Source organism: Aspergillus caelatus (genome assembly GCF_009193585.1).
Source record: "Aspergillus caelatus strain CBS 763.97 unplaced genomic scaffold BDV27scaffold_243, whole genome shotgun sequence".
NCBI classification, from domain to species: Eukaryota; Fungi; Ascomycota; class Eurotiomycetes; order Eurotiales; family Aspergillaceae; genus Aspergillus; species Aspergillus caelatus.
In genome coordinates this window covers 22907-46626 of record NW_022475506.1, presented here as the reverse complement: position 1 = coordinate 46626, position 23720 = coordinate 22907, and the positions used below count along the sequence as shown (strand labels likewise).

Below are 23720 nucleotides of genomic sequence, written 5' to 3'. Positions count from 1 at the left end.
CCGCCTACGGGGTGTGATCAAGAACATATTTGAAATATGCAGTAAGTTATTGGGAGATCTAGAAAGAAAGGAAAAAATAAAACACAACCCTAAATACATGAATGTGAAGAAAGTGAGATGATTTTTCACAATGCCATATCGCTCTATCCCTGGCACACTAGTTGACCTGCACTTCAACCAGCTTCCAGTCGCGGTCTGAGATTTTCCTCCCTTTCGTAATACATGATCGACCCCAGTAGCAATACAGACTAGGAAGAAGACAACAAGGAATAGTGTAGCTGAACGCCGCCAAATGCTCAAGCATTAGAACAGGGTGAGAAATGAGAAAAGATGCAAGATGAATCGCGTAAAACTAGTATTATCGCCCAAGCTGTCTTGAAGAGAGCACCACCACCAATCTATGCGAACCCGAAGTATTCGCTACCGGCTGTCATGGCAGTATACAGCCGTTGTCTCAGAGTCTCATAACTTTCGTATTCCGGAAGATCAAGCTCTGCCCCGCATGGTCAGTAACCTGTAAGTTTGAACTTGATAGCGACAAATCGGATGACTTACGGTTGAAACATGTGTGCGCGCTTGGAAGGCGATCCTTATTGCCGTAATCGCGGTGAATGTTGAATCTACTAACTCCATTCATACCTTCAAGCTCCTTGAAACCGTTGAGTGGCACCTTACTCGTTCCGGTGACAAATTGTAGCAGCTTAGCCCGCTCTTCTTTGTCAAATGAGCGAACGGCACGCCAGAACCACTGGATTTGAGGTGACGAGGCCGAGTAGTTGTGATACTCGGTATTAGCCTTCCAGTCGTCCACATCAATCTCGGGAAGGCCGGAAATCAACAACTCAAGTTCTTGTTCGTTGAAAATCGAGATCAGATCTGCTGGGATGATCTCATGGAACCCTAGAAACCTTTGTTAGCTGATATTCTACATGACCTGTAGGGAGGGCGTAACGTACCCTTGAGGAAATTGTCGAGCTGCTCCTTAACGGATCGCACGAGACGATAATCCACGACGCGCTGCACGTACTCCTCCTTGTTTTCTTGAGTGACCGGGATATTGCTTCCATTTTCCACAAGATCGATCACTTGCTTCTCGCCAAAGTCATCAGTCTCCACGGCGAAAGTTTCGGTGATGATGTCAGTGATATCATTCTCGAGCATCCAGAGGAGAGATTTGTAGTAGTCGAGGTCGAGTGTCTCCATATCCTTGATAGATACTGAACGTCCAAGAATACACTTGTAGACAGCGCGGCTGAAGTGACAATCGAGCACGCGGCCTTCGTACAGAGCCTTGCCAATGATTCGTCCAATGAACTTAAAGAACATAAGATGCTCGGAGTTCACACCGCTCAGGCGATTGGGGTGGAAGGTAGTCCGGTCGGCAGCAACAGGAATAAACAAAGCGTAGTTCGGATTGAACATGCCGCGTGCGAGAACTTGAAACCATTCTCTGGTCACGCCTCCTGCGTCAACACCCTCCTCACCGTGGAAGCGCACATTCAATTTGCCATACTTCAACTCATCCGCTGTCTTGAAGTATAAGGATTTGAACGAATCAAGGAACACTTGATCTCTCCTAACAGAGAGCTGAAGGGGAGGATGAGGATGACGAGGCTCTGCACCACGGGAATGAATACGACGTGTGAAGTAATTGCGCTTGTTATCAAACTCCAAAACCTTCGGATTCTTGACAAGCAAGGAGAAAGTGCCGCTCATTAACCTCGGGTTCTGACGAACAAGTTCGTTTAATATCTTGCGATGTTCCTCCGTGAACTTGAAGAAAAGACTCTCCATATTCAAACCAGTGCCGATAGAAGTGCTAGATACAGACAGCTCTCGAGTGTTCCGAGAAAGGGAAGTCTCTTTCAGCGAGGTATTTTTGCAGACGACCATCAATGCTTCGATCAGGGGCAAGAGGATTGTTGCGACGTTCAGCATATTCTCCTTCTGCCGTATAAGGGTCAAGCATTCGCTCAGCCTTGTCCAGAGGGGCCCGAATGTAGAACTTTCGTACAAGGTCTGTAGGACATCCTCCTTAGCTGCCTGCTCGGAATCACCTCCCTTGGCCTTATCCGATCGACTAGGGTCAAACAAGTAGTCAAGTGCCGTCAACACACGTAATAGTTTCGCTTGATCAGAGCTAGCTGGAGAGAATTTAGCCAGAGCCAAGCCCTGCATGTCGGTGCCAGTCCGGGCTTGATTAATATGAGACAATAATTCATCCAGGTCCGTTAAGATAGTAGTGCTCAAGTCCTGTGCCTGATGAACTAATTCATTCCCAATCACATCCCTGGCCTTGGGGATGGCTGAAAGATTGTTAATTGTCGAGAGCGTTTCCCTAAAAGTTTTGCCGTTGCACTCGCGAGCAGCAAGAATATGGACAACAAGCTGCAGGTTGTAATCTGGAACAACGGGCGGTTCTATAGACTTCTTTTTATGTTTCTCATCTTCGGTCGAACCCTTTCCTGTCTCTGATTTAGAGGGTTCTGCTGATGTACCCTCCTCAGGCTGCGCCGTTGCGCTTTGCGCTTCGGTGTTCTCTACACTGGGCAGAGGAGCATCTGTCATCGTTGTATCTGTAGCAGAGGTCGTAGGCTCTGCAGTATCAGACGGTTGCTCCTGTTGCTGCTGCTGCTGCTCCTCAGTCGGCCTGTCATCCTGTGCTGTTTCAGTCTTTTTGCCCTTCTCTTCTTCCTCTTGCTTCTCCTTCTCACGGCGAAGTAGCAGGGTGAGCGGCTGTGTGATGCTGCTGAGGAGGCTAGAAAGCTGCTCCATACAATTTGGGCTTTCCATAATCAATTTCCGATCAAGAAGAGTAAGTAGCGCATTAAGGGCGAACTTATTAGCCTTGTTTTCCTTGCCCTTGCCTTTGCGGAAGGCCTTCAACTTCAATGTAGATGAAGGATCATGCTCAGTCAAGAAAAACCACGCGATATGAGGATTGTACTGAGACAGGAACGAAAGAGTCCCGAGGCATTGTTGTACCACCATTATTGGAGTCACTTCATTGCTGACACTCGATGAGGTTTGGAAGGCCAGATTGCGCTTGACAGACTGCGGGGTCTTCTGGACCAAGGGAGGTTTGGCCCGGAGCGAAAGTTGAGCAAAACTGCGCTCGATTGCAGAAACATCTGAGCTTCCATCCTGCAAGACAGAAAGTAGAAGACTAATTACTTCAACCCGATTCTGACGGTTTTCACACACGTTATGCAGAATATCATTCAACTGATGACGTGCATTGCCCTGGAGTGGCATAAACATGAGGCGAAGCAATGTGGCAACACCGGCTTTGTCAAGCATTTGGACGATCTGACGCCGCTGTTGCTTCTTCGGCTCTTGTTCGTCGGTTGGCTCATTTCGTTGCCGATGATCAACTCTGGCAATATCACCAAATTGGGTCAGGCGCCTTCCAGGTAAAGCTCGTGCTTCGGTGACAAATTCCGGCCCCAGCGTTGCTAGTATCTCCTCGGGTTGGTCAGCGAGTACGGCTTGCCGTAATGAAGGGTCCAGGGTAGCAAGGAAACTAGCGGCATCCATGTCTTCAGCGCGGGGAGGAGCTCCACCAGAGGTTGCTTGTCTGCGTGAACTTTCCCGCTCCCGACGGCGACGGTCGGCAGCTTCCTGCTGTAATAACTCTTCCCGAATCTCTGGGGGTAATGCTTCCAGGAACTCCGGGTTAATCTCACTGGGCTCTTCGCCAGCTGCAGCTGCCTGAGAGCGCTGCTCTGCAAGCTGTTGCATAATTACTTCTTCTCTAAGCTCCTCAGGCAGAGCCTCGAGGTACTCAGGGTCGATTTCCATCCCAGTAATGTCAAGCTCGCGACCTCTAATAGTAGTATGCACCCGAGGTTGAGGTTCAGACGGCCCCATTTCTGCTTGAACTGGCAGCGTTGCAGCTTCAGCTTGTGCATCTGTCGGCTGCACATCGTCCATGGGCTCAGAAGTAACACCTGAGGTTTGCCTTTCAGCTTCTTGCTGTTCCCTTTCTTGCTGTCGCCGAGCATTTTCTTCTTCTTTCCGCTTCTGCTCCTTTTCTTCCTCTTCTTTGGCAATACGTTCTTGGCGTTCTCTCTCAGCTAATTCTTCCTCTCGTCGCTTAAGCTCCTCCGCCATCTTCTTCTCTCGCTCCTTCTCTTCTTCAATAGCAGGAGGAACCAATATTTTCAGCAAAGAGTTGACAACACGCTGTGTCTTTTCAACGTATGTGCTGCTAAACAAAATACGAGCCTCCTCCTGCCAGCGACTTCTAGTCGTTGCCAATGCAAAGCTCACAGCTTGGGATGGATCATCCCGAGTGCGAGAGGGTGGTGCTTGTGGCCTACCAAGCCCGAAAATATCTTGAATGCGGTTGGGCAAAATGGCTCGTCTGTCAACATGAACATGAATTCCGTCTGGGCGCGTGATAACGCCAAAGCCTGGGGCACCTTGGCCTCCAATGGCCTGCATAATCGCATTCATGAAGCTCACTGGGCTGTCCATAGGGAGCAGGCGTCCAGTGGATACGGGTTCCATGCCATGAACCCAGTCGGTAAAAGCTTCATTGCCAGGTCCACGAGATTGGCCAGCCTCGGGGCCACGGTCTGTCCGGACAAGAAGAGGGTTTGTCCCATCATCATTACCACGGGCAGGAATCTGAGTACGGTGGAATCGGTACGGCTGAATAGGAACGATTCCATGCCGGCCGCTGCTGGGCATTATACCTGTAACCGCAGCCCATCCTGGCTGAGTACCACGGTAGCGGTGATGATGGTGTCCACGGGGTATTGGGGCCTCGTCGCCATCCCAGCCCCATGGTTCAATGAGGTCTTCATCTATACAAGTTCTTTAGCACGCCTCATTTCATGTTGTAGTCGATAAATGAAACTTACCATCGTCAAAGCCTTGGTAAGATCCTTGATCTTCATCGGCATCTTCAAGTTCCTCCTCAAGCTCATCGATTTCTTCATCTTCTTAGTGAACGTTAGTAATCAAATTCCTGCGTACAACAATACTGAACTATACTGACCGTCATCATCGTTCAAATCATCGTCAACAATGTCATCAAGACTGTCAGGAGCCTGAAGATCCTCAACACCTCCGGCAGCTTCATTAAGTACCCGGAACAAATCATCAAATCTCTGCCCTTGACGCTGATCCACTTGTCTGATACCATCCAGCTCGTCTTCTAACTGATTCATGATCTCAGCCTCTTCATCATCTTCGGACATCTCTTCACTCTCCCATTCATCATCATCACCTTCCTCTAAGCTATCATTGTCTTGATCCCCTGTTATCTCTCCAGCGAGAATCTCATCGTCCTCCATATCGGAGTCATCTTCGTGTTCATCATCATCGTCATCCTCATCATCGTCGTCATCGTCATCATCAATGACAACCTCTATGTCCATGCCGGAATCGCCAGGAAGGCCTTCAATCGGACCAACACCCTCGATCTCGTCTTCTTCATCACTTACGACTTCGCCATCATCTTCGGGCAAGTCTTCCTCGTAATCCATTTCGTCTTCGTATTCATCGTCATACATACCATCATCTTCTTCATCCGATTCTTCGGAGCTAGTTTCTTCTTCATGACGAGGCTCTAACATGCCCAGGGTGGAATGACGGAAAAGGTCAGGGGTCTCTTCGCGGTCATCTTCCAGATCAGAAACTGAGGTAGCAGAGGATATTTCATCCTCCTCCGTTTCTCCGAGAGTAGAGATATCTGACGTTTCACTCATGATCACAGCCGTTTGCGTAAGTTTGTTAAGGGGCCGCAGTATGTATTTGATGACCCGTTTAGACGCAGGGAAATTCAGATCGATTTCAGCGACTGAGGATGTGAGAGCGGCGATGAAATTCTTCTCGAACATCGTTTTCGCAAGTTGCCTGGTCGAGGATGGGAAGGCTGTATCTCCGGAAACGAAAGCATAGCCACTAAGCATTTTGTCAAATAAATCGGCTAGTGACATCAATCTAGAATACTTGGTATCCAAGGGTTCGTTTGACGTATTCGCCTCTTTGTATGCTCGTAGTGCATGCTCTAGGACGAACCTCCGCACGAAGGCAAGCTCAGGCTCATCTTCTTCATTCGAATTTTGCTCGCTTCGGCGTCTGCCAGTGCCACCAAATTCGCCGGTCTTCGTGCACAGCGCTACAAGCACACGCATCGTCCAAGCCGATGTGTTGGCGCGCTTCTTGAACGCAACAGACTCATCATGCTCCATGGTACCAATGGGGACGAGAGCATTGAGCAGGTAGTTCAAGATACCCGATCGAGGTTTCGAAGGAGTAGTTGCAAGCGGATCCGCTTTGCGAGAGAAGTTGATAAACTCCACCTTGGTGCGGTTATACGACGAAAGAAGCTCAGTCAAGCATTGAAGAAGAAAGCAGCGGTATATATAGATCGGGTGGTCATCCGCTTTGAACACCGGTTTCTCTGCTTTCTTAGTGTTACGTGTGGCCTGCAAATCAGTGGTAGAAACAGAGGGTGAAGGTTCATCAGTAGCCATCTCCACATCAGTTTGGGTTTCCGATTGTTCAGGCGCAGATGTTTCTATAGCCTCTGTCGAAGGCTCCTTGTCATCTACATCCTTGTAAGATAGAAGCTCCGAAAGCAGATAGTGGATGACGCCATCAGGATTCTCTACAACAGGCGGTTTTAACTCTGGCCCTTTGCCCTTGTCTTTATCCTCCGGCTGAGCATCGGCTGAAGCCTGGCTACCACCTTTCGCGTTTTCGGTAGTATCCTGGGCCGTTTCTTTGTCCGAGCCAGTATTCTTATCAGATTTCAATGTGAGAACTTGTGGGCGTTGGCGGCTATCGTATCGTTGCAGTTTCAGTTTTTCGTTGGAGACTTCCACGAACAATTCCGGCGACCTGAGGACGAGGTGGTACATCTGCCGTACGTAACCGGTTGTGTCGATCTGGCGAGAGGACTTCGATTCAAAGTTCGCGACAATCTCACTTCTCATTATTTGTCGAATGGTATCCTCGTCTTCGACTATGTGTCTCAAAATCAACATGAATGCACCCTGGAGCTTTTCATTTGTAGTACTTGAAAGCTGCTTCATCATGACAAAAAGGCGCTGTAAGCTACGCTTCTCACCCAGGCGGGTGGCAATGCTGCGATTTCGAGTTAGTATAACAAGAACCCGACAAACAGAGAGTGCTAGGGTGTCATCCTTCCCAACTCTGGGAAGAATTTCGACAAGAGCCTCGAAAAGCTGCGTCTTCTGTTCATTCGAAATAAGAGGCTCCTCTAACTGAGCGGGAGCATCATCCTCCGCGCCTGGATTCTCATTATCAGGCATATTCCATCGAATTTGGGGAGGTTGAGCGTCGTCAGAGAGCAGTTTTTCCAGGGCCAGTAGGACATGCCCGATCCACGGGAAGGACTCATCCGAAGACTTCTCGGAAGGCACAGAGATAAACCCGAGGAATGTAGTGAAACACTCCTTCAGTTCCTCCAGTGTAGCGTTATACATGTCTCTGTCTTGGACTACTAGCGCGAGGAGATGGGCATAAGCAGCCACCTTCTTCCCAGCTGCTTGGAAGTTCTCCATTTGTAAAGAAACAAGAGATTGGACAAGGATCTCCCCAACCTCCTTCCGGAAGCTTTCAGGATCACGGTGCTTCTTCGTCGCAGAAGCGATCAGGTCAGCCAATTCGAAGGACACGTCATGGTGCTCATTTAGGACGTCTAGACAGCGCTCGATCAGGTTCGACCGGACCTTCTCACGCTCCCTGTCTAAATCTTCGACCGTGGTAACTTCGTGCCGTCTTGTCGGTTGTTCCGTTCGCTGCTCAGGGGATGGGTCTATCGGATGGTTTGATGGCTCTGAAGAATCTCCCCCGCTAGGATTGAGGTTACGGGTGTTACTGCTAGAATCTTCCCGGTCGCTGTCGACTGCGCTATGGTCATCGTTGAGAATATGACTCAATGCTCGAGCTAGGAATTCAGAACCATGTCTGACTTCGGTTTCGACTGGCGCCCCCTGGCCTTGTTCCTGACGAGGCATGTCATCCGATCGGCCAGAAGCTTGTGCTATAAGCATTGCAAGTGTCGAACGGTCGAGGAACCGGCTCTCGAAAGGCGAGGCGTCTCCAACGACCGGGTCTTCGGAGGACTCACCACCTGATGTTCGAACAGACTCGATGTCGTTAGGAGGGGGTGGTATTCTCGGAGCAGGTAGTAACCAGTCTTGTGCCTTGCAGTATTCTTCAGCTGGGGCATACTGATTGTTGCAGCGGTACAGGGCCTCCTTTACAACTTCTAGATCGAAATCTTTTGCCTGCAAAGCGGCGACACGATCCCTGTTGATAACTAGTTTCCTCCTAGACACCTCAGCCAATGCGGGAGGTAGATTAGAGCGCTGGGCGGCCCCCGTTTCATATTCGCCGTCGAGCGATGAGCGCAAAATATCCACCAAGCACTTTATAACGGAACTTGAAGACCGGGTAGCAAAATCGGAATTCCACAAATCCCGAGCCATTGGCAATATTTCCATCCGAAGGTCAACCAGGAATTGGCCAGGTTGGAAGTAGTCGGGACGGTCTCGCTCCCGATCACTGCTCGTCATGGCCTGAGTTTGACTAGACTCGACAATGTTCTTGCCCGAGGCAAGCTCAGAGAAAAAGCTAAGTATTATCTTGATACCTCCATAAGCAGAAGTAAGTCGAGCTGACACGTCCTTCTCAGAGTCAGGCACTGACTCAGGAGGTGTGAGAGTCTTAACCTCGCTCACGAAGACGTCGCAGATATCTTTCATGGCCTTCAAACCATGGATTCGTTTGAACGCGAAGAGAACGAGAGTGAGATAATGAGAATGCGGGCGATCTGCAGTAGCTGGATTAAAGTAGGGTTATCAGTTTTTGATCTAGCCTTATAACAGATAGATAGCATACCTTCGAAAAGCAAATGCGAGAATGAGGACAGGATAACAATCAGGTACGCGAATCGGAGCTTGTGATTGCCGCTAGTATTCGGCGGCGCGAACTGGAGTTGCTCGAGCACAGCGCTGGCAATGGACTCAGCCACTGAAGTTGCATTCTGCTTCTGATAGAGATCTATCCGCCGCTTTCCAATAAGACCAAGGCCCAAATTATGGAAGAAACCTGTTATTGAAGAAGGCAAGGAGCTAAGAAGGTAGCGAAGCGCTTGGACATTCTTAAAAGCTACGCTACTTTCGGGGGCATTGGAAGAATCTCCTCTGGGCTCCTGAGTAACACCTGATTGAGCAGGCTCACTCGCAGCCGAACTTTCGCGAAGGGGCGCAGGCACAGCTAAGCTTGGTTCTGCATTTGCGGGTCCCGAAGATTCATTGGGTTTTTCTGAACCCGGACCAGGTAGCTGCACTTTCGTTGCCTGGTCCCAAGTGTCAGGTATATTCTTCTCTAGTAGAATTTCCTCCCACACGCAAGCCGCATGCAAACCCCCAAGTCGTCCGATAAGAGAACAATAACGATCGGCTAGATTGACTTGTGCAAATGCAGAAGTCTGCTGGCTGGGTCGGGTCTGATATAATGGCATGGAGTAAACTTCGCGGAGAAGATCCGTTAAGATAAGTGCAGCTACCATATTCTTAGCGAAGTATGTCCCATTATCTTTTGCGAGTTCCCAGGACTTGTCGTCCTGGTCCTTAGACTCTCTCTCAAGAGGTGGCTTGATCAGAGGGGTGAAGAAGCCTGATTCCCGGGGTCCCGACAGGTGCCAGAACTCAGATAGTTGTTCCACAATCTGCTCTGCGCGATCAACCAGCCCGGGCAAGACAAGGTGAGGCTTCGTTTCCGCCAACATGTGCACCAAAACAGTGAGCTCCTGGTTAGCGTCAGTGTTATGGAAATCGAATGGGAGACTCTGCAGAGTCGCAATATCCAAAACGAATTCCACACCACCACATTCGATAAAATAGGTGCAGTTCGATTGATTTTCAAAGAAAGCACCTAGGAATCGTAATACGGGATAAAGGTAGTCTGTAACAGTGAGGCCCGTAGAGTCGACGTCCTTAGGTTCAATGTCACTATTAGAGGCGGGGAGAACATGGCTTAAATCGCCGGTTTTCATGGTGCCACCGTCTGGTAGTGCCCCAGATTTGATTTCCCGGATACCAAGATCCGACGGTGCAATATCCCCAGCGACTCTCGTGCCACCAATCTTTCGAAACAGGTGATATGCTGGACCGGAAAGAGCCGGCTTTCCCTGGGAGTTATCTTTCCACAGCTTGGCTCCCATACCATCCGACCAAGCCTTACTCCTGCACAAAAAGCCAACACGTGCGACCATCACAATGACAGCAGCCATGATTGTTGACTTCAGCGCAGGATGATGTCGCACTAACTCATCAAACGTGGTCCCTAGCGAACGTACGAGATTGGGATCATCTTTCAGGCATTTCACATGCTCGGGATTTTCGAAGATTTCGAAAAAGCTTTCCAGTGCGTGGGATGACTGAAAGAGTTCAAGTCCAGATGAGTTAAGGCAAATAGCTCCAAAAGCCGAAGGAATGCATGATAAAGCTTCCGCTGCGGGCATGATACCCAAGGCTAACTTTACATCCTTCGGCCTTGCCAGCTCATACTCCCGGGTCTTCTGTGGCTCACTGCCCGACTGGCTAGTCTCGACCTCGGACAATCTAGCGGATGATTCCCCTTCAACTTCAGCACTTTCGGTATCAATAGGTAGCTTCTCTTGCGCCTTTATCTCACTGTGTGTGACAGCTTGTAAGAAGCTCTTGCTCAAACCAGCCTCAGCAATGACTGCGTAACTGGTGGGCTCGTTGTGAATAAAACTGCTAAGGATATTGACTGCATTGCTCCAGACATGAGACCCAAAGACACAGGCGTTCTCAAAGACCAAACGAAGGGACGTCAACAGTTGAGGAGAGTCAATCAAATTCCGAAGGACCCGATCAAAACCACCGCCATTATGCTGCATGATATGATTGACAAACCGGAACATCCACCTGAGAGTCTGCTGCTGGAAATATGGGATCTGGTAATCAATTGATGGGGTCTTGTGGTGAGAAGGGATTCCTGCACCGCGGGATACATTCTCAAAGGAAGTTTTGGTTTCGAAATCGATTAAATCCGAGATTGCGTCAAACCCTTTGGCTGTGGTGAGAGTCCCAAGCGCATCACGAACCGCGTGGACAAAGGTATCGAGGAACTCCATAATTCGAGAATAAACACGACGAGCTTTCTCAGTTCGGAGGTTCAACACATCGACAAACATGGGAATTAGGCCAGCAGAAACAAGGGTCTCCGGTGTCCTCGTGCTTGAGCCTGGAAGCGTTCGCAGAAGAGCAAGTAACGCATCCCGCCACTCATCCTGACTACCATCATCCGTCTTATTGTCTTCTGAGCCTAGTTCATTGACAGCCTTCCGGGTCAGGAACATGAGGACACCATGGTTTACATTAACGCTTAACGCAGCACAGACGTCGATTGCTCGTGCTTTGTGCTTAGCCAAAGAGTCAAGAGCCTGGAGCACCAATGTCTGTACACCTCGGGAGACTGGAAGATCACCACTTGCGCCTAGATGAACCAGCTCGCCCAGTTGAAAAGCCAGCTGCAGACGTTTTGGCTGTTCCATATCGTACTGGAGGATCTTCTGTTGGAATAGCGACTCGGGATATACGTATGCCAAGTTTGTAATAGCAAGCACTCTGATTGTAAGGATCTGTTCACGGCTAGAAGGAGATGTTGCCAGCCCCCGTGCCGTCCGAATTCTGTGGAGCAGATCATACTTGGAGTCTTCAGGTAACTCTTCTGCATGCGATGCAACAAGACTATCGGGTGTCGAGGAAGAGATCCTTGAGTAAGGAATATCAAGAACCTTCCCGCCCCTTGTCGCTTCTTCCAGTTTCCCTGAGGGGGTATTCGCAGCAGAGCTAGGAGAATCCTCCATGATCGATGTGCGGCTCAAACGAGGCGTGGGGTGGGTATGACTTCTACGCAGAGGTGTTGGTGTGGTGGGAGCTTGAGTCGGCAGCCCTCCATGTACGGCCTCCGACGTCGACTTCGCCTGGTCTGAAGTGCCAGACGGATAATAAAGCAGATGTACATGACCCCACTCTTCCCAGCCCTCACTTTCGCGCACAAGGGTAACTAGGTTGTTGGCATCGTGCTTGGTTTGGGATTGTTTCTCCTTGCCCTTAACACCAACAGGAGGGGATACAGGTGTCTTGTTGGATACGGAAGGGCGCGGGAAGGGCGCAGCAATCTTTTGCAGTTTTTCCAGATCGATGTTAAAGTGGGCTGCCAGCAGGCTCTGTTGGAGGTGGGTACTACCCCGCTGGCGAGAATGATATCGCTGAGCCAAAGAGAGTGACAAACGAAGCGTAGACTGAAGGAGACAAAGTGACGTAGTATTCAGAAGTTCCCCTAGCCGTTCGCTGCTGCTATACAGGCTGCGATTACCGCACTTATCCAACAGTAATCTGGAAAAGTCGAGAATTGCTTCCAAGAGCTCTCTGTCACCCTCTACACCATAGCCAAGAGCGGTTAGCTTAACATCGATATCCTCCGGGCCTGGTTTGTTGTCATCGCTCGCATACAAGTCCATCAGGACATGTCTGCTGAACGGTTTGGTTTGAGGGCCATCATTTAAACCATATTTCTCATTGGCGGCAGCCAAGATCTCGTCAAAGCGGTTCAGGACATTGATCCAATGATATAGATCACCTCTTGGGAAAGGCCATAAGCGAGGAAAGGTGTTGAGATGTGAGGGAAGCTCAGGGACGGGTATAGTTGTAGCACGAGATACGAAATCTGACAGATAAGGGGACTATATCGACAAGAAAAAAAAATTTCAGGTCAGCTTTAATACAGCACGGCAAGGCACATGGAATACTCACGATCGTAGCCTCATGTTTTTGGCTCGCCACCTTCTTAATTCTCCCCATGATGACGTTCAATTCAACAGGTAATCATGAGGGAGCTGGGAATGACCCTAGGAGGATTCCTCCTAGATGAGGGTGGGGAGGTCGTCAAGACCGGGACGCGGAGAACGTTGCGAGGCGCCTTTATGACGTTTTGGGTACCTCTTCTGCCTCAACAAAATCAAAAGAGCGAAATGAGACTCTGGGATAGCTGTAACCAAGTATCTCAAGATTGCAAGTAGGGGGAATAGCGAATGTAGAGATAGAAACCGACGTGGTCAAAGAGGTTATACCCGGATGGGTTCAAAGGACTGAAAGAATATGATGAGGTGCGTGTTGTTGCGGCTTTCAGTTAGTACGAAGTACCGCTGGGCGTCAGAGGAACAGGGAAACGGTGCAGGTCGTTCGCCCTGTAATATTTGACATCCAGATGAATTTAGACAGTATCGAGTGAAAGAACCACACACAGTGAATAGGGGGGAGGGGAGTTGGTGAGGGAGAGGACGTGGGCGAGGGTTGGATGGGGGTATGAAAAGAAAGATGAGTAAAGAGTTGGAAGGTTCGTGAAATTATCCCAATAATGGAGCTTCTTCTTGTTCAGGTTCTCTCCCGTTGTGGCTCATTCACCTGGACCAGTGGTAAATTTACAGTCAGAACCGGAGCGGGTCTTCTTCCCCGCCGAGGCAACAAGTCAGCCCTGCACTATTTAAGTTACAACTTTACTAACTGTTACTTAACTACTTTACTGCCTAGTAACTAAACATTTGTATACTTACCTCCAATTTTCTGACGGATTCACTCTCATCCGAATATGCCAGCAAACAACCTAATTGACATAACTGGGCTGGGAGTCGCTACTAGCAGTACACTTCCTCATACACTGTATCTTGTATTCTTTCAGTTCGATCTCAGTTATTTTCATTCCTGGTATTTCAGGCCATACATAATATATATTCACGTCACTACCCCTCATCCCACCGGAAACCACTTTACCACAAATTTCATGCATCCTTATGCTATCATCTTTCTCTCTTTCTCTCTTCTCCTCACAAGAAAGTCAAATGGGGCTCAAAAAAGCAATACGAAATTACGTATAACACTCCACCTACAGCCAATCCAGCGGGGAAAATCTCAACATATCTTTCGTAGTGCCTTACTGTACAACCAAACAATGAGGTAATAACACGGTCAATAGTACAACAGTGCAGCAATTTCAGTATTACCCGAGGGAGGCGCCTTGTCAACATTACGCTCATCACAGGCCAGACTTTACCTCTCCACTCGCGGCAATTCACCATCCCATTGAATCTTCATGCTCGTTGGGAAGGGAGAAAATCCGCTTTGGTCTGGAGTCATGTACTTTGCAATTCCACCAGGCCCAGACAACCTTTTCAGCTGCCCCTGGGGCCCTGGGGCACGGCGCAAATTATCCAAGCGTCCGATGACCTTGAGCATGGTGGTAAGCGCTAGCTTACAAAGCCCAATACCTAAACACTGATGTGGACCAAAACCGAAATGAGCGTAGAGATCCATATCGCGATCAAGCCTGACCTTATCAGGCTCTGGGAAACTTGTCGGGTCCATGGAAGCGGAAACCTAGAAAAGTGCAAACAGTAAGTTGTCTGTGCCCGCAATAGTCGTGTTTTGTGTCCTTTAATAGGTATTGGCCTCACTCACCAAGTTGCAGAGAATGTGTTGCCCTGCCTTGAGGTTTAGCTTTTCGCCGTTGTCTTCAAAAACAGTGGGCTTGGCCACCATCCGAGGTAGTCCCACGGAAGACCGCAACCGAGCGCCTTCCATGAAGCTTCATATGGTTAGTCGAGAGTAAGGAACCTGGGGCAGGGCTTCATACTATCTTAACAGTAATTCGTCGGTTTCCGGCGCATCAACCTTCGCCAGCCGTTTGATATCAGGCAAATGGACCGAGCCTTCTTCCGAAAGGTAATAGTCAAGACACTGTGAAAAAAGCTGCGCCTGGTTTGCTACCATCCCCCCAGCCGTTGGCAAAATATGAGTCCATACAATCTCATCCGCTGGCAGTCCACTGGCAAGAAGGCGTTGGATCATATGGACACCGTATTCGCTGAGCACGTCATGTCGGTGTAAACTACTCACTAGGTTCGCAATGAACCCAGTATTGTTGACAAGCTCGACATTGGCCATTGCCAACTGTCCAAGCTGCTGCGTCACTTCTCGGGCAGCTTGGTTAAGTTCAAACGAGTTCGCAGGATCCGCATCGTAGAAGATTGAGGTGAAAACAACAGCCATGATTTGGTAGAGCTCGGATTCCGTGAAGATTCCCCGCGGGTTAGATTCGGTCTTCAAGGGCAATGAGAAAACATTTGCGCAGAAATTAACCTGAGCGGGATTTGCAACGTCTCGTACAATGTCAACTTGATTGACCCCAGCGATCTTGTAAGAATTCCTGTGCAGAAGTTTCAGAGTTATGTCCTCATAGAATGACTTGACTTCATTTTCCCATCTCTTCCGGTACAAAGCAGCTCCCATCATTTTGCGCGATGCGGCATTTGGAGGCCTATCCCCGGACAACATAAAGTCTCTGCCGAAAGGCTGTTTGCCACGGTGCATCAAAAACTCAATCTTTGAGCCCCATGTGACCTTGAATGTCTCTTGATCAGACAAAATTGACATACAAGCCGAATGAGAGTTAATAAACTTAGGTGGGGGAGTGTAACCAGGCTTGTCCCAGCTGTATTTCTCAGCAAACCCAAGCTTTGTCAGTATCTTCTTGTTTTCAGAGGGAATAACCAAAGGGAGATGTGCGTAGATTGAGTTTCCCTTGAAATGATTCGGGAATGCCCGCAACACAAGCTTATAGAACACTTGGCCTTGATCGACTGAATCTTTAGGCTCAATCTCGCTAAAGGCCCAGTTTGTAAGATGCCTCGGAGTGAAATCGACCGTGTAGAAGCGATCGCCTCGAACCAAGGCAACTGCGTCGGAGAGAATGGCTCTTGAAATTGTGAAATTGGTACACAAGCCACTTCCAGGGATCACGGCTTCCTTGGTATCCTCGACGATAACACCGGGGTAGATCTCCACATGGTCTGGGTGATCATATAGTCGCTTGAGCTGATCAGATATGAAAGGGTCAGGATTGATCTCCTCGAAAGTTTTATAAGGGGTCAGGTTAAAGTAGTTCCGGAACTCATTCAAGGTAGCCAAATTCCAGGAGCGAGCTTGTTTAATCCCCAAAGCTTCGATGCTTTTGAAGATCGTTGGAACATTAGATGCACCAAATGCGCCTACACAGTCCTCAACACTGTCCTCAAAGATTTTAACGAGACAGTCATCGTCAAAGGATCCATCAGGCTTGCGCTGTAAGCCAGCAAATGGACGATCTTGGGGTTGCTCTGGAAGATCTGCCTCCCATTTTCCGAGACCTCGTACAAACTCCTGCAGGGAGACACTGCTCGGGTCCCTTCCAGGAAACATATCTTTGTACAAATCTTCCGTCCACTTCTCGTCACGCTGGGAAATGCAAGAATGCCATCTGTACACGAGGTTGAACTCAGCCGAGACTTGGTTACCTGTGGCCTGAGCGGCTGCTTCGCCGAGCAATCCATCCTTCATTTCAGCACGAGGATCCAAGCTCCAAAGGCTGTCAGTTCGGTTGACGTTCAAGATTGTTCGGACGTAGTCTTTGAGGATTATGTTGACATAGAGGCCGCAAGTTACTAGCCGACCGGTCTGGAACAGGTCGTTATCATATCTTGCGTATTCTTTGGTGTTTGATTCATCCGGCTTGGTGAAACGGCCGCCTTCGTTTATTGACGCCAGCTGCTCAACGACGTAGTTGTGAAATCGGTTAAACATGATCAATATTACGCCAATACCCGGGGGGAACCCGAGTACACGCTTAGTGGAGAAACAGTCCGGCTTGAGCTTTCCATCCTTGAAGGTTCTGACAAGGTTTTGCTCGTCTTGGTTATTCCCATACAGCGGCGAAAGATCGAGATATGAAGATGTTAAGGACACCGTGTCGTCGTTGCGGTCCGTTTGAAATAGGTCTCGGTAAATGTTAGATAGGAATGGGCGATGAGCGTTATTGGCCGCTACTCACCATGGATAATAATGGAGGCGATGTAGAACAGAATACTAGAGATCTTGTTTGGGTGTTCCTTGAAATCTTTGCGTGCCAAAAGCGAATCGAAAAGTGTTTCTGGGTCCGGGAGCGCAGGGGATTGCAATGTCTTTGGCCGAACGGATCTCGCGTAATGAGAGCGGGCAGCTCCAATATGAGGCCACAAAACGTTCTTTTTAGCATTAGCAAGTACTCTACTCCAAGGGGGTTAGGGCAGGTTTACATTGCCTGAACCATCTGCTTCTCGATACGAGTATTCGCGGCCAAGGTACCTGCCTTCATTGTTAGACGTGCTCACACGGCTCATGTCTTAACGACCAACGTACGAAACTGGGGGATGTTCCAGATCTTTCCATAGCTGGTTGAGGAAGGCATTTGTCAACTCCTTTCCGACCCGAGAGGTGGAAGGAAGTGCAGAGGTAAGCTAGAATGAAATATTCTCATTAATCCAAGACGCGACTACTCGTCCGAACGATTGCGGCAACAAACCTGGATCAATCGCTCCATTATATAATGCTTATCATTGAGAGGCTCTCCCGTGGTGGCATTTTTTGTGAGTTCCACGATCGTCTTGACATCGCTGAAATCCATACGGCCCAGATCTCTGACAATTCCCGTACTATTTGACTCCTTCACATAAGATCCATCCCCTGTTTCGGTGGGCAGCGGCCGTAATGATGCTGACACGACTTTTTCAAGTTGAGAAACAGTCTTTCCTAGCCCATTGATCACACCACCATTACTCTCTTGCTCTGTCATTGTGAAGAAGAAGAGTACAGAGGACTATCCACAACTGTCGAAGCAACAGAAACCAGAAGAAATGGTAAATATATTAGCTGCTATTGAATATCAGTGCTAATGATCTCAAAAACAACGGTGGCTCCTGTCCCTCCATTACCTTCCTTCCCAAGCAAAGGAAGAAGAGATAATCAAAAGGTTGTCGTAGAGATTGAGCAAAGCCAGAAGACAAATAGAGATGCATCTTAATGGCACGAGGGGCTCATAGTCACCCACCTATATCGAAAATCCAAGCAAAAGATCGCCCAGAGCTTCGAAGAACCTAAGAAATAAAACGGGCGCGACGCTGGTGGTGACCGATTTAACAAAGATACAATGAAGCAGCTACCGAACTCTCAGAAGGGAAAAAGTGAATCTATACATGAACCGTGGTATTTAAACGTAAGACAGAAGAGATAAATAAAAAAGAGTAGGAAAAGTTTCCTGCAACCGATTTTTATATGGCCACAACCATAACGGCCTAGGCTCTCCTCGAAGGATTACGGTGCGGCTGAAGAAATAGAATCAGCTCAAGATGATCAGCTCCGATGTGATTTGGATTAGAAAGCATACAACCAACTGTTCGCCGTTTCTCCTCCCTTGACAAGGAGAGCCCCACTGGCAGGTGTGCCAGTGAGATGGCGTTGATTTGATTCGCGCACGGAGTATACGAGTCTACGGCTGAGGAAGACTAGTAATAATACGACCTTGCCATCCATGGCGGAGGAAAATCCACGCAGCCCGTGGGGAATTCTAGGCCGAAACTAAAGAGAAAAACTACAGTACCTTGGAGCCCGAAAAGCCCCCCTGTATCCAAGGATCACCATGAACAGCTCTGTCTGCTAACTATTGGATCAAATTGGTTTGTGGGACTGGGAGACCCGATCTGCGACTTGGGGGAGGGGTGTTCAGCAAGGTGGCGCAGAAACGCAACCGGAAATTTGTCTGTGGTTCCATTCAAATTTATTGCTCTAAGTAGGTGATTGATGGTCCGTCGGCATTGCCGATTCTCACGGTTTGGCCAATTGTGACCTGAGAAGACATGATCATGATATCTACACTCCTTTGCATGTTGCAGAAGCCGCCATGGGCGTCTGACACTAAACAATATTTTTCTTAGCTTAGCATTACTAAACGAGGCTAATCATGTGATACTGATCATGGCTGGCTGAACTGACTCGACTAAAGGATACTATCGTTGTAACCCGCCTTTCTTACGGAGGCAACAGGAGCTGAATATTAAGTGATATCCATCCATAATTGAAAGATATGCCATAAACACGCGAGATACCTCGGAAGAAAGCCTTCAATGGGTAAGCTGCGTATTTTTGCTTTTTGTCTCTTAGTCAGTTCTAGTGGTGGTCAATGCATGGTCCAGAGTATCTCGGTGATATTACTCAGAGTAGGAGATTCATCCCCTGCACGTCCCTGATCTGCAAGATGCTTCATTCTCCCTCATATGACTCCAGTCTTTGAAGCATGTTCTCGATCGCCTGACGTGCCATCACTTGGTCTTGACTCTTCAAAGCTCCTGGAAAGTTTAAGTGGTTCTTCCTTGGCGTCGCCCCACCTTCAAGCTCTCAACTTTAAATTTTAATTTTCCGTCCTCAACATTTACCAAAGCCGAACTGTTGATGTCATGTGACCACCTGTCGAGCCGAGGTCAATTGACCTATCACCAATCGTGTCTTGATGCTCTTCCCCCTCGAAATATTTGATATTGGTCGCCGCCTAAACTGCATTTAATTGTCTACTTGCGAGATTAGTCCTTGAATCCGGTTATCTAGACGACACATCTTAAATTTCAAGAATGGCGCCAGCAAGTATTACATTAATTGTTGAGCCCCGGGGTATGTATGCCTCCTGCACAGGCTGCCAGTCATTGGCACCAATCCTATATGCCTCTTATCTCCCTACACATACTTACTCTATACTAGGCAAACCGATCAAGAAACTCCCTAAGGAAATTCAGATCAGCCCCAATGCTCCCGCCCAGGACATTTACACGGCGCTCGCGGCGGCCTCCGGCTTTTCCATCCATCGCCTAAGAATTACTAAAGGAAGCGACCGCAGTGTAGTACCCAATTCGAAAGAGACCAAAGTCGATGATACCGGTCTAAAGGAGAGAAGTGTTGTCCATGTCAAGGACCTCGGTGTGTGAAGGTCCCGCTTCGGTTCGTTATGTGCAACAAGCTAACACAATCTCTAGGCCCCCAAATTGGATGGCGCACCGTATTCATCATTGAGTATTTCGGCCCTCTGGTTATCCCTGCGCTGTTCCTCTACCCTCTTCGTCCATACCTCTATTACAACTTCGACAAGCCTCTTCCCGAGCCATCCTACCTTCAGCAACTGGTCTGTGCATTATTGTCCATTCATTTCCTCAAGCGTGAATTCGAGACTATCTTCATCCACCGCTTCAGCAATGCCACGATGCCCGCACGCAATATCTTCAAGAATAGCGCACACTATTGGGTCCTGGCTGGTTTGAACATTGCCTATTGGGTTTTCCGTCCCGACGCAACCGCAGTCAACGAACCGAACCCTGCTCTCCTCTACGCTGGTCTCGGCCTCTTCGTTTTTAGTGAACTGGCCAACCTGAACTCGCATTTGGTGCTACGTGACCTGCGCCGTCCGGGTACCACAGAAAGGGGTATTCCCTCAGGATTTGGATTTAACCTTGTCACCTGCCCGAACTACCTGTTCGAGATCATGGCCTGGATCGGTGTCTATCTCGTTAGCGGTCTCAGCTGGAGCGTACTGTTCTTCATTGCCGTCGGCGGTGCGCAGATGGCCGCGTGGGCTAAGAAGAAGGAACGCCGTTACCGTAAGGAGTTTGGTGACAAGTACAAGCGCAAGAGCTTCGTTATGCTTCCTGGTCTTTTTTAGATTTCACGAAAAGAGCTCAAATCAAGTACTTTTGAAAGGGCTGTGGTGAGGTACGGCTAGCCCTTACCATGTTGCCCCCTAACCACTCCGAACCTGGTAACTCTCAGGTACATTGTTTTAAATAGAGCCGTCGGAACAGCAGTCCGCGGCAGGCGACAGGTGTTTCTACTAGCATGAGGAGAAACTAATAAAAAACTAATTATGACCGGTAGCACAAACTTTTGTGTCAACTCATAAGTTCCGATTGTACGTTTACTCAAGGTACTTCTTTCCAAAAATTCAGAAATAGTAATTTAGTATTTGTTATATTAAACATCCAAAGCTAGCAAATCAGAAACGCTCTATATGGAAAAGGTGCCTCCAGCTCCAAAACACCAGCAAACTAAGTCGCAGGGATCCGCCCCAAGACGAAAACTTCTGGAGCAGTCCCTGTATCCTCGTTTAATGAAACTTAGTGCTCAGACGTACAAGGCAATCAATCATTTTTGAGTCTTTTGCTCCATAGACGGTAATATGGCTCCATCTCTTTCTCGCAATTTCGCTTCGTATCCGTGTCACATCCAAAGAAGCGAATGACCAAGTCACCGTCCTTATAGTTTCCATCCACGCCTGCGCCCGACGAGTCCTTGCTGTATGCGTTGATTGTTCGCTGGGAAACCAAGGCTAGTCTGGCTAAAATAGTCGGGTGCCACTGGAGAATATGATCCTGAAAAAATGACTGCCGTTAGCGTCTGTGTTACAAGCGGTCGAGCGACCCGATACGGAGCTAGGATAAATCTTACCAAAGCATGTGTCTCGGCCTTGGCGAAGTTGTAGCTGCGATACAAAGGATCGAACCATATGTCGAGAAATGTCTGCGCAAACTCTCCCTGTTTGATGACGAAGCTTCCGGAGCTAAGACTCTCGCCGTCTGTGCTGAGAATGAGGTCTACATCCTGGGGCTGTAGATGCGAAAAGGTCTTGATTATGCTATCCGGGGGGACGACGGGGACGTCCTTGAGCATCAGCGAGTCTAGACGACTCTTTTCAAGGAGATGCGACTCCAGTGACTTGCTCGGGTTCATGATCAGCGCATGCGCGTCGAGGTAGAAGAAGTGCTTCGAGTACGGATGGGCAGCCATCGCATGTCGAACGGCTGGGACGACGCCCCAGCTTCGCGGGGCGCTCTCTAGTGTAGTTTCGTAATCGGATATGTTGGCAAAGAAGTTCGTATAACCTTGAGCAACGCATGTACTGTAAGTATGAACAGCCAGGGAGTCGTGTGTTCACGTACCATGTTGTTTGGCGTATTCTTCTCTGTTCTTGGTGATCTTTTGGATGTAATCAGCGCTCCAGCGGGCACGGTCTAAAACTGTCACGATGACAAGACTTGAAGTCCCGGCCGGTGCTGTAGGGGTTCCTGTACTCGAATAAAATAGCTGCGACAATAAGAAGTAAATCGCCACCAGTGCGAATCCTAATATCGCAACAGCTTTAAGTTGTTTCCTGCGTTGTAATGACAGCCGGGACGAGCGGCCGTATAGAGGAGCATTGACGTTCCTCCGAGGAGGTAGAGCGAACTGCATGGCTGAACGATTTGCCCCCAGCGGTGGTTTGCTGGGTGACTGTGAGTACAGTTGGACGAAACTATCGATCAGCACATTCTAGTAGAAAGTAGACACCGGGCTGTGTGGTATCGTGGATATGTAGTTTGCAGCGTCGCAGTACTTCTGGAACGGTCTTATCTAGTATCTGCCGCATCCGGAAATTAGATGCGGATCATCAACGGCCCGACACATTATCCAAGACATTACCTCAGGAATGTCTTGGTTAGTTGTTGATTGTTGGTTGTATGGGCGGCTAGATAGGTCTTGTAGAAAAGTGTCAAGATCCTGTACACCTGGCGTGGAAGGTCACAGCCGTGGTAGTGTATGGAACTCTCCCTCCTCTATCCCATCCACGTTATCTCTATAACGAACTATTTATATTTATATTTATATTTAACCCAAAGTAGCATTGACAACGTATAAGTACACTGAAGAGCTAATCATGCAAATTCAAGGAAATAAATGCAACAACTGAGAGGCAGTTGTATGCTGGCCTCCGCCATCCCTCCCAATTATCAATACCGGGAAGTGGTATATGAGGCATTGCCGACCATGAACAAAATAATAATACAGACGCCCATCCATTGGTCACCGCAAATCAGAACAAATCAACTGTCCAAGGTGCTTCTCCAGAAGCTTTTCTTTCTCTCTCCTTAATACTGCTTCTCGTTGTAGGTTGGCTTCGTGATTTCCTTGATGTTGGTCAGATCCTCCGCCTGCGCCTTAATTTCGGCTTCCTTTTGCGCCACCCACTCCTCGAATGATGGCGGTTCGGGGAGTCCTAAGCGCTTTCGTTCTTGTCGGAATTGCTCTTGGATCTTCGGGGTCTGCATGACCTTCCACCTCAACTGCCATCCGAACACTCCAAGTTCCTTGACCCGCCCCGGCCGGTCGTCAAGAAGGTAGTTATCGAGTCCACCAGACTTCCGGATTGTCCTCAAAGCCTTACGTGTGACCTTGATAAACAGCCACTCATCAAGCGCTTCGCTGTAGATCTTCTTTCGGCGAACATTTGGCTTCCAGAAGCGTCGGGTTTTCCCCTCATTCCGACCTTTGGAAATCTTGTTTCCGAATTGGATCATGACGCCTCCATAGAGACCGGTGTTCGACTGCTTGTAGACATGATTGGGACCATAAGGGTAAGGAGGAATGTAATCAGGCAGCTGTTTCGTCTTCTGCGTGGCTAATGTCGTGGAAAAGGACCGTTTAGAGGCGGTTAACGAAAGGTTGCGAAAAGCCGTAGAGAGGGAGAACGGGACGGACAAAGCCGAACGAGGCTGTAAACCCGCCATTGTCTTGATCAAAAGGTCGATATAGTATCGACCATGACAGGGAAGACAGTTGAGAAGAAGTGAACGGCGTCGAAGGTCCGATAAATATGGAGGGCCGGAGTAGTTCGTTGACTACCTTAGTGAGGTGAAAGAATTTGGGAGTTGGCTTCACCGCCTTAGCAACGGGCGGCTATCATTGAGCGGTCCCTAAGCTGCGCTTTGAATTTCGGCCAGA

The 23720-nt window shown here is 48.7% G+C and overlaps 5 protein-coding genes across 5 annotated transcripts; 1 reads left to right on the top strand and 4 right to left on the bottom strand.

The window, feature by feature from the left end:
* Positions 1-259: 259 nt before the first annotated feature.
* On the bottom strand, positions 260-13087 carry tom1 (E3 ubiquitin-protein ligase TOM1). Its single transcript, XM_032076773.1, has 7 exons — positions 12834-13087; positions 8884-12763; positions 5006-8824; positions 4869-4949; positions 957-4811; positions 556-900; positions 260-493 (listed from the first exon to the last, which is right to left on the bottom strand). Exons 1-7 carry the CDS (start codon positions 12879-12881, stop codon positions 399-401), a joined length of 12123 nt encoding a protein of 4040 aa, XP_031922897.1. The 5' UTR covers positions 12882-13087; the 3' UTR covers positions 260-398.
* A 569-nt stretch (positions 13088-13656) lies between these two features.
* Positions 13657-18429, bottom strand: BDV27DRAFT_135538 (peroxidase/cytochrome P450 family protein). The gene is made up of 9 exons (XM_032068563.1): positions 18313-18429; positions 17977-18250; positions 17452-17801; positions 17289-17386; positions 17186-17234; positions 16942-17134; positions 14710-16888; positions 14535-14661; positions 13657-14453 (listed from the first exon to the last, which is right to left on the bottom strand). The coding sequence occupies exons 3-9, from the start codon at positions 17719-17721 to the stop codon at positions 14127-14129; spliced, it is 3243 nt and encodes a 1080-aa protein (XP_031922896.1). The 5' UTR covers positions 17722-17801; positions 17977-18250; positions 18313-18429; the 3' UTR covers positions 13657-14126.
* Positions 18430-19209: 780 nt separating this feature from the next.
* Positions 19210-20846, top strand: BDV27DRAFT_135536 (trans-2-enoyl-CoA reductase (NADPH) TSC13). Its single transcript, XM_032068562.1, has 3 exons — positions 19210-19589; positions 19677-19892; positions 19949-20846. The coding sequence occupies exons 1-3, from the start codon at positions 19550-19552 to the stop codon at positions 20626-20628; spliced, it is 936 nt and encodes a 311-aa protein (XP_031922895.1). The 5' UTR covers positions 19210-19549; the 3' UTR covers positions 20629-20846.
* Positions 20847-20909: 63 nt separating this feature from the next.
* BDV27DRAFT_135535 (putative alpha-1,6-mannosyltransferase subunit) lies at positions 20910-22492 on the bottom strand. The gene is made up of 3 exons (XM_032068561.1): positions 21902-22492; positions 21411-21844; positions 20910-21334 (listed from the first exon to the last, which is right to left on the bottom strand). The coding sequence occupies exons 1-3, from the start codon at positions 22191-22193 to the stop codon at positions 21104-21106; spliced, it is 957 nt and encodes a 318-aa protein (XP_031922894.1). The 5' UTR covers positions 22194-22492; the 3' UTR covers positions 20910-21103.
* Positions 22493-22583: 91 nt separating this feature from the next.
* On the bottom strand, positions 22584-23611 carry BDV27DRAFT_135533 (mitochondrial 54S ribosomal protein bL28m). The gene has a single exon (XM_032068560.1). It carries the CDS (start codon positions 23504-23506, stop codon positions 22868-22870), a length of 639 nt encoding a protein of 212 aa, XP_031922893.1. The 5' UTR covers positions 23507-23611; the 3' UTR covers positions 22584-22867.
* Between the last annotated feature and the right edge of the window lie 109 nt (positions 23612-23720).

What these genes read in the sequence shown, in the direction of transcription:
- tom1 (XM_032076773.1), bottom strand. Translation starts at nt 12,881, where the DNA reads ATGGGGAGAATTAAGAAGGTGGCGAGCCAAAAACATGAGGCTACGATC. An exon ending in CTCGCATTTGCTTTTCGAAG is followed by an intron (nt 8,825 to 8,883) that starts GTATGCTATCTA and finishes ACTTTAATCCAG; the next exon opens with CTACTGCAGATCGCCCGCAT. An exon ending in GCTCGACAATTTCCTCAAGG is followed by an intron (nt 901 to 956) that starts GTACGTTACGCC and finishes AAAGGTTTCTAG; the next exon opens with GGTTCCATGAGATCATCCCA.
- BDV27DRAFT_135538 (XM_032068563.1), bottom strand. Translation starts at nt 17,721, where the DNA reads ATGACAGAGCAAGAGAGTAATGGTGGTGTGATCAATGGGCTAGGAAAG. An exon ending in GACGAATTACTGTTAAGATA is followed by an intron (nt 14,662 to 14,709) that starts GTATGAAGCCCT and finishes AACCATATGAAG; the next exon opens with CTTCATGGAAGGCGCTCGGT. An exon ending in AACACATTCTCTGCAACTTG is followed by an intron (nt 14,454 to 14,534) that starts GTGAGTGAGGCC and finishes GCACTTTTCTAG; the next exon opens with GTTTCCGCTTCCATGGACCC.
- BDV27DRAFT_135536 (XM_032068562.1), top strand. Translation starts at nt 19,550, where the DNA reads ATGGCGCCAGCAAGTATTACATTAATTGTTGAGCCCCGGG. An exon ending in ATTAATTGTTGAGCCCCGGG is followed by an intron (nt 19,590 to 19,676) that starts GTATGTATGCCT and finishes ACTCTATACTAG; the next exon opens with GCAAACCGATCAAGAAACTC. An exon ending in TGTCCATGTCAAGGACCTCG is followed by an intron (nt 19,893 to 19,948) that starts GTGTGTGAAGGT and finishes CACAATCTCTAG; the next exon opens with GCCCCCAAATTGGATGGCGC.
- BDV27DRAFT_135535 (XM_032068561.1), bottom strand. Translation starts at nt 22,193, where the DNA reads ATGCAGTTCGCTCTACCTCCTCGGAGGAACGTCAATGCTCCTCTATAC. An exon ending in AGAATACGCCAAACAACATG is followed by an intron (nt 21,845 to 21,901) that starts GTACGTGAACAC and finishes GCGTTGCTCAAG; the next exon opens with GTTATACGAACTTCTTTGCC. An exon ending in AGGCCGAGACACATGCTTTG is followed by an intron (nt 21,335 to 21,410) that starts GTAAGATTTATC and finishes TCATTTTTTCAG; the next exon opens with GATCATATTCTCCAGTGGCA.
- BDV27DRAFT_135533 (XM_032068560.1), bottom strand. Translation starts at nt 23,506, where the DNA reads ATGGCGGGTTTACAGCCTCGTTCGGCTTTGTCCGTCCCGTTCTCCCTC.